The sequence below is a fragment of the Numenius arquata genome, chromosome 12 (genome assembly GCF_964106895.1).
Source record: "Numenius arquata chromosome 12, bNumArq3.hap1.1, whole genome shotgun sequence".
In the NCBI taxonomy this organism is placed as follows: domain Eukaryota; kingdom Metazoa; phylum Chordata; class Aves; order Charadriiformes; family Scolopacidae; genus Numenius; species Numenius arquata.
This window is the reverse complement of record NC_133587.1, coordinates 8,328,640-8,336,708: the sequence shown is the minus strand read 5'-3', so window position 1 is coordinate 8,336,708 and position 8,069 is coordinate 8,328,640. Positions and strand designations below refer to the sequence as shown.

The 8,069-nt window shown below is 49.8% G+C and overlaps 1 protein-coding gene across 1 annotated transcript in view; it reads right to left on the bottom strand.

Moving 5' to 3' along the window:
- NFATC2 (nuclear factor of activated T cells 2) overlaps positions 1–7,341 on the bottom strand; it is a 59,655-nt gene extending 52,314 nt beyond the window's left edge. The window contains exon 1 of the mRNA XM_074157585.1: positions 7,191–7,341. Coding sequence (XP_074013686.1) covers positions 7,191–7,341 — 151 coding nt within the window. The remainder of the gene's footprint in view (positions 1–7,190) is intronic.
- Positions 7,342–8,069: the final 728 nt, after the last annotated feature.

The window sequence follows — 8,069 nt, the reverse complement described above, 5'->3', positions numbered from 1 at the left end:
GGTTCTGTTCGTTTTCAATTTTAAACGCTCCTTAGTTCAAGCAAATCCTTAACAAAACGATTATTTCCTTAAAGCAAAATCCTCTGATTTTTGACTATTACTTTTTGTACTTAATGTTTTGCACAACCTGGAGAAAACTCCACCAAAAAAAAGAAAAAAATGTAGCAGGAACTGCTGAGCCTTCGTGTTTAGTGGGAAAACCCGACAGCCAACCAAACAAACCAACACACAGAATGTCTATGTGACAGGATGGGAGACAACTGGGGGAGTCCAGCTTGCAGATTTCTTAAGGTTCCCTCTGGCTTTTAATCCCAGCACACAGCTGTTTTGGGGATAGGGAAAACAGCAACGAGCAACTGAATTTTGAGCCGAACATATTTTTAGCATCGTCGATCTCGGATATCAGAGCTTTGGCATTCACAGGAATAGTGTGTCATTCACATCACTCAAACTCTGACGCATCGAGCCTAAATACTGATGCTACGATTCACTTTGAATAAAACTCATCACTCCTTTGGCCTCAACAGAGCAACACACCCCTCCACAGTCACACAAAACACCCCTCCCATGGCTTTCGGAAGAATCACTCTTGATTTAAGCTGATGCAAGGGAGCAAAATCAGCAGCAAGCAGAGCCAGGACTTGTGACAGGTCTCGTACAGTGACCAGGAATCGCAAAAATATCTCTCCAGGCTCAACAGCTTCACATCGAGGAACAGGCGACCGTTTCAGTTCCCCACCCGACACACCCACAGCGAGAGCTGCCCCCACCGTACTTGTTAAACCGCATCATCTGTGCCTGATACACAGACAACAGGTAAAAAATCACAGCTTCTCACAACACGTCAAGCAGCAACGCTGGCACGTTTAGATTAGCGTTGAGGGGTACGGGGAAAGCAAAGACCTATTTACATATACATGTGTAATTTTTAAAGTCTTGTGAATAGCAAACATCCCACACACACTTTCGGCCCATTAAAAATTGGGGATAACCTAAGTTTTCTCTTTTTTTCCCCTGAAATATTGCGTTTAAATGAGCACGTTCATCCTTGGTATTCACCCTCCAAGAGGATCCATGTTACAGACATTAATAACAATGTAAGTCTTGTGAGTAACAGATACATCCCACACACACTTTCTGCCCAGTAAAAATTGGAGATAACCTAAGTTTTCTTCCCCTTTCTCCCCTCCCTCCCCCCCAAAATACTGTGTTTAAACGAGCACATTCATCCTCAGCATTCACCCTCCAGGAGGATCCAGGTTACAGATATTAATAACAGTGTTTACGCACAACAACAAGCTGCCACATGCCCTTGCCTTCATGCAGGGCTCTGGCAGAGCAGCTCCTCTGCCGTACTTTACGGGCCGTGGGGACCGGGATTGCTCACCCGGCGCTCGCAGGCAGCGAGGCAGCCAGGCGCCCTTTGCCAAGCAGACAACACCCACAGCCTTCTGAAGAGCAAAAATATTTAGTTTCCCCCCACATGGCAGATGATCAATAAGGCAGGCAGCGGCACTGGAATGCGGGCAATGACTGCAGACAAGAAAACCTCGGCTGGTTTGAAGAGCACCCGGGGAACCGCGCCGGGCAGAGATGCCCAGAGGCTGAGGCTGCCGGCCCTGACTCATCGGCACGGCATCGTCAGGAGCCGGGGCTTGGGGAGATCTCCCCACCGCGTCCCAGCCCTGCCTAACTTCGGAGGTACAATGAAATCACTGTCCCGGGTGCTATTGCCCACGCGTGTGATGTCAGGGTCTGTTGCCATGGAAATGCCGGTGATGCTACAACGCAGGGCTCTGACCTCACCCGGGGAGGGAAACGGGGCGGTTGGGTGAAGCAGCAAGTGCTGCTCTGCAGAAATAAACGGCTCTTCCATCGAAATCAGGAGGAATTCTGCTTTTTGCTTCAGTAGGAGGGGACTGAAGCACAAAGTCCAGCCAACTTGGCTAAGGCAGGCTGGGGTTTGGAATCCGCCGGAGGAAGGGGCAGACCCGAGCCAACTTCCCAGCCTCCCCGGGGTGAGCACCACAGGAGTTTGGGTCTGTAAATAATGTCAAGCTCCTGCCTTTGAGAGGGGGAGAAACAGGAGAAGGTTGCTCCCCGGCAGCCCAGCTGCTTTCTCTCTGCATTTGCAGGCGCCAGCAGGAACGTGGAGCACCCCAGGGCACAGGAATGGCTCCAGGCAGGTGGCTCCAGCAATAGCCATGCTTCTCCCTGACCTGCCAAGATGAGCTTGATTATGGTGGCTGGAGCTGAGGACATCAAACCTCACACCACTGGCCCTCTGCCACCCTGGAGATGGCAGGGAGCAGCCCTGATGCCCACCAGCTGGGCTCCCCAGGGAGGTGAGAGACCATTGCACCCCCTTACAAGAGAATAATTATGTGACTGATCAACCTAGCAAAGGTGTTTGTCAAGAACTGAAGCAGCTTTGAAACCTTTCCGTGAAACCCCCAGAGGTACAGCTTTGCACCCTCGGTTGTACCACCTTCAAGGGTTCGTCTGTCCCTTCATGCTGCGTCCCAGAACACAGACCGAAATCCTCCTGCAAAGGACTGGCCTCTCCACTGTTTTTCTGATGGACATCTTCTCAGAGAGCAGCAGGTTCAGCAGAGCTCCTCTGACACCCCCTGGCATGGGCAGGTACCATGCTTGCCCCCTCTCCCTGCGCTTGGGCATTTCCCAGCCCGAGGTTTCACTGCTGAATCAGCCTCTGATTCAGTACCAAAAGATCCTTCTTGTTTGGAAGAGGGTTAAAAGAAAGCGAGCTTCACACTCAGACAAGAAAGGCACCTCCTCACGTTCTCAGGCAGCTTTACTGTCAGCAAGCTGATTTCACCACTCCCCTCCGTCACCCAAGTCCCATGACTAGGGAAGCCCTACCTCCAAGCCCCCACCCAAAGTGCCTCCAAGCTGTCAGCTCTTACTCCCCCCTTTTTTCCATAGCCTTTACCCAGTTTCTAGTTCACAAGACCATCTCTCCCCACAACAGGGGATGGAAGCAGGGCTCTGTGTGCTACCGTATTGTAAACAAACAGCAAAACAACTCCTATAGACAGACTCACACACGCTGCAGGCAGCTCCAGCAACCATCTGGTGGGTGGGCAGCCGCCCAGGTGGGTCCCTTCAGGACTGCCATTAGCACTGATTAGCTAGAAGAGTAAAACATAGGTGAAAAAGATCAAGGTATCTGAGCTTAACCCTTAAAGGACTTAACCCTCGATTTAAAAAACTCCTTTTCACACCCCTCTGAAAGGTAGAAAGGAAAACCCACGCCAGGTTTCCAGATTTCCCAAACTGGACAGGACACACACCAGTGTGCACACATACACAGCTTTGTGAGGGCCCACCCTCAGCTGTTTTTTAAACAAGGCAGCAACTTCAAAGCCACTCAGTCAGCCAAATGTGACCTTGCCAATTAGCATGGAATTAGGGAATAACAGATCACCCCAGCAACTGCATTCCACGATGGGTTTATACAAACCATCATCTAGGAAAAGCTAAAGATAGCCGCGTGCGAGACAAGGGAGCAAAGGGAGGGCAGGGGGAGAAGTTGGGTTTTGACCTCGCATCCGTTTGCTGCTGGGATTTAAGTGGAGTTACTTATTTGCATAAGTAAAAGAGTCCAAATTTAATTTGCTTTTTTTAATTATTTGGCTTATTGCAATTTGAAGGGGCCAGTCCAGAGGTTTTTTGCATTTTTCAAGAGCCGAGCCGTCAGTTATTTACACTAGCTGCTTGGAAGCTCAAAGTGAAAGTTGGTTTCCTGAGTGAAATCTGGTATTCTCTGTTACATGTGCATATTTGTCTCTTTACTGCAGGGCTGCCGCTGAACACTGCCTCCTGTGTTACTGAGCCAGTCACCAGGGCTGAGCTGCAAGCATTTTATTTTTTTTTTCCTTTTAATAGCTTTGTACTGGGGAGAGAAAGAAGGAACAAGGCAAATTATACAGAGCCACAAGACGTGGCAGTGTCCCTGGGAGCCATGTCTACATACAAACAAGCATTTAGAGGAATATTAATATTTATAGGTGCTCCCTGCTTCCCCTGTCTATATTATACATACATAGACCTTGTAGATTCGTACCACCAGATCCAATGTAAGAGCTACAGCAAAGGCTTAAGCCTACGAGAAAATACTCTTTCCCATTTGCATTCTCACCTGTTGTCGTAGGGCAGGATTTTGTCTGGAACCTTATTTAAAGATGGGGTTTGTTTGGATTATAACTTTTAAAACACCGCTCAGAGGATCAGTTCTCAAGAGGGTTAACCTCAAATATTAAAAACTATGTGGCAGCTTTACCAATCAGTGGATCGTCACACAGGGAACACACAACAAAAATACATGAAGTGAGCTGCTGAAACAGAGCAGTTTCTGGCTTTCCAGTATTTCATCTCTCATAGTGGCCAGCAACAGGTATTACGGAGTAATACACAAATCGGAACTTACTCATCTGGGACCCCCATTTGCAGGCACTAGTTCAAATGCTCATTGACTTTCTGTCAATCTTCTCCACTGAGAAACAAGGACATTCAGCACCTTTCAAGTTTTAAATAAGCTAAAACTTGGGATACTGCCAGCAATACCTCCACACGTATCTCTTGAGGGAACACATCTAACACACTTTTTTAAAAGGAGACAGAAAACATCTTTGATGCCCAAGAGAAATCGCAGTTTCAACCTAACAGCGCAGGACACCCGCTTTGCCCAAACTTCCCAAAGCCTCTTCACCCGGGCACAACTCCGAGTTCAGTCTGCTGAAGGCAGATGTTTCTGGTGTGCAAATGCTGAGGAGAAGATAGCTCATTAAAGTCTGGCAAGTAAGGGCAAAAGTACAAGGCACATGGAAAACGGCACTTCGTGCAGCACTCCTGCTTTCAGAAACGGTTGGCTTAGAGAGGAATATCTAATATTAATAATATTGACTGTAGGATTTTTATTTACCCTTTTCTCCCCTGTTGCTTTTATAGCAGTCCATGTTCCTGTTGTCTCAGGCACACATAAGCGCTCCTGAATGCCAACTGCTTTCAGTAAGGATATTTCTGGCATTTCCATGGCAACAAGTTGTGATATAGATCCTACTTTTAAAACACAAGTTTAGGTGCATACTGTCAAATCCCAACCGCTTAAAAAATTGTTTATCAGAAATAAACTTTCATCCTAATCCATTCCTAGAGCCCCAAATTTACATTTTTTCCCCTAAAAAAATAACTAAAAAAAATTTAAAATCACTTTTAGCATATTTACAGAGATTTGTTATTATAGGACTTGTCGTGAGCAGTGGGTGGAGCAGACCAGACTCTGAGGAAACCAGAGCCTCTTTCAAACGGGCTTTGAATGTAGGAACCAGACTGAAGTGCTGGGATCCACAGACACTCCTATGGTTTTGGTTCCATTTTGAATCCTCCACTGAAAAGGACTTGTTTTCCTGACTGCAGTTCAGACGAGGCCAGGATCGCACATGAACAAGGAGCATCATTTACCACCGGCATGTGGATAAAGCCCTTTCTCAAAATTTGAACATTTTCTGTCCTCGTGTAAACATGCTTTAATCTTTTGTACATTAAAGGTCATGGATGTATACTGGATTGCTTACAGACTCTAGCTGGTGCCTTTTCAAAGCGAGAGAGAATGTTCTCCAGATACAATACTAGTATATTTGGTTGTGATCTTTTTTTTTATGCTAACGATTTCCATCTTTGGAACAAACAAAATTACTACTAATTATAGTTTCCAGTCATTCAAATGTGGAGAAAGCAGGCTCAAGAAGGATGTTACTTCTGCTACAAGCATACACTGCTCTGCATTTATGTGGTTTGAAGATTAAACTTTCTACCCTCCACCTACGTACTATTATATTCTGTGGAACTTCCCACTTAAGGCTTCACAGCAGCACTCTCTACTATAAACATGTGAAAAAAGCCACCATCTGAAGTTTTTACTAAGATTTAATATATTTTCATTAAAATCACCGACGTCTCCCCATCGTGGATTTATTTTAGCATGGCTTGATCTACATTAAACCTTGAGAGAAAATTCACCTTTGTACATCTGATGACTTTAACCATCCTCACTCAGCTTTGATGCTGGTGCACATCTGTATATTTAAACAAGTATACACAAAATAAAACTCAGTATCAACTCTCCATTTCGCTAATGACATCATGATTCGGCCTAATAGGTCTCCTCCTGCACCATCGCCTAGGAACACAACATCTCTTTCTTAAATGCACTAGAGAATGCCACCTCTCAACTGTGCAGAATCAAAACAAACGTATCTCAGAAACAATATCCCAGCAATTCTTTCCTCTGGGTCCTGTCTCCTTTGGCTTTGTCTGGTTTACATAAATCTGTATTTTATGGGATAGGAAGTATCACATTTTAGTATCATTAACAGAATTATCATTCAGAAAGTCAGGGAACACTTGTCACAGTGCTCTTAGTATCACAGACTTGCATAAACTCAGAAAAGCAGGAGAACAGTCTGCAAATCTCTCTTTGTTTCTTTTTTTTTTTTTAATTTTAACTTAAGCTTATGATGTTTGGACCCAAACTGGAAAGTAGATCTCCCTAGCTCCTTGCCATCCAAGCTGGATGGTCAGACTCATCGCAGGTAACTAACTCCTTGGGACTCCTAGACCCAGTGCTCAAGCTGCCTTTTTGAGTTTTCAGAACACCCTCTGCCATGATGACAATGATCACAAGGAGACCAAGAGAGCTGAGCTCTTCTGCTTCACCTTTCACAGCTGAGCTCTCGCACCCGAGTGCACAACCTTGTAAGTAACAGGCAGGTCCCACAACGCTTTCAGATACTCCATCACCAAGATGGGGACCAAGCCACTTGTCGCCAGTGACAGTTCGCAAGCGCCTGCAGGCTAAAGCAGCACCGCAAAACCCGAAAAGCCCGAGCCCGTCGAGCAGCGCACCGCCCGGCATCCATCGCCGCGCCGGTCCGGGCAGCCAGAGCGGGGCACATGCCGGGCTGCGGACCCACCGAGGGTCCCGGCGGGGCTGGCCCCGGGCAGGGAAGGGGCCCGGCAGCTCCCCGGGTCTCCATTGCCCTCCGAGGGGCTGCCGGAGGGCGCAGCAAGCGCCCGGCCTCGGCAGCCGCTGGGTCCGGCTGAGGCGGCCCGGCCGCCCCGTCGGGGCGCGGCACCGGCTCCTTCTGCGGCGGCGGCTCCTCACCAACCTTCGATCGGCTTCAGGTAGTCGTAGTCGAAGAGGATGGAGAAGTCAAACTCCTCCTGCGGGCTGCCTTCCCGGGCCGGGCCGGGACCGGGGCCATGCCCGGGCCCCCCCTCCTGCGGGTCGGGCTCCGGAGCCGGGGCGGCGGCGCTCATCGCGGCCAAGGCCCGCCTGGCAGCGGCGGGGCGGGAGGGGAGGAGAGCGGAGGCTCGCCCGGGGCTGGCCGGCTGCCGAAAGGAGCCCGAAGTGCCACAGCCTCCGCGAAACCCGTCGGTATCCTTCCAAGCGCACGGGAGAGGAGTTAGAGGGGAGGGGAAAAAAAAAAAAAAAAAAAAAAAAGAGGAAAACAAGCAAAGACGATCTCCCGGGGGTCGCTGAGGCGGGCGCGGTTGCCCCCGACGGCGGGGGTGCGGGAGGCGAGGCCCCGGCGGCGGCACACGAGGGGACCGGCGCGACGAGCGGTGGCAGCTTCCTGCTCCCGAGCAGCCACCTGCCGCCGGGGCCGCCCCCGGGGAGGAGGAGCCCGGCCCGGGCCGCACCGCACCGGCCCCGGGGGAGCGGGGGTGCCTGCGGAGGGGATGCCTGCGGGGATGGTGGTGGGAGAGCGGAGGAGAGGGGTCTGGGGAGGAGGGGAGGCAGAACAGAGAAGGGGAAAGAGGGGCTGCGAGTGAAGCGATGGCCTTGCGCGGGGATGGGAGCTTCCAGAAACCCCATTCAGTGAGCCACCTCTGCCCCATTACCCTAGGTTGAGCATGAGTTACTGTCTTGCACGCAGCCGCCTCCTCCCCAGCAGTCAGGCCCCTTTCTGTTGAGGTTTCCAGGGTCCCCAGCAACTCCAGGAAGCCCAGGTGCTGTCCTTGCCTTCTCCAGGCTTCACGCGTCC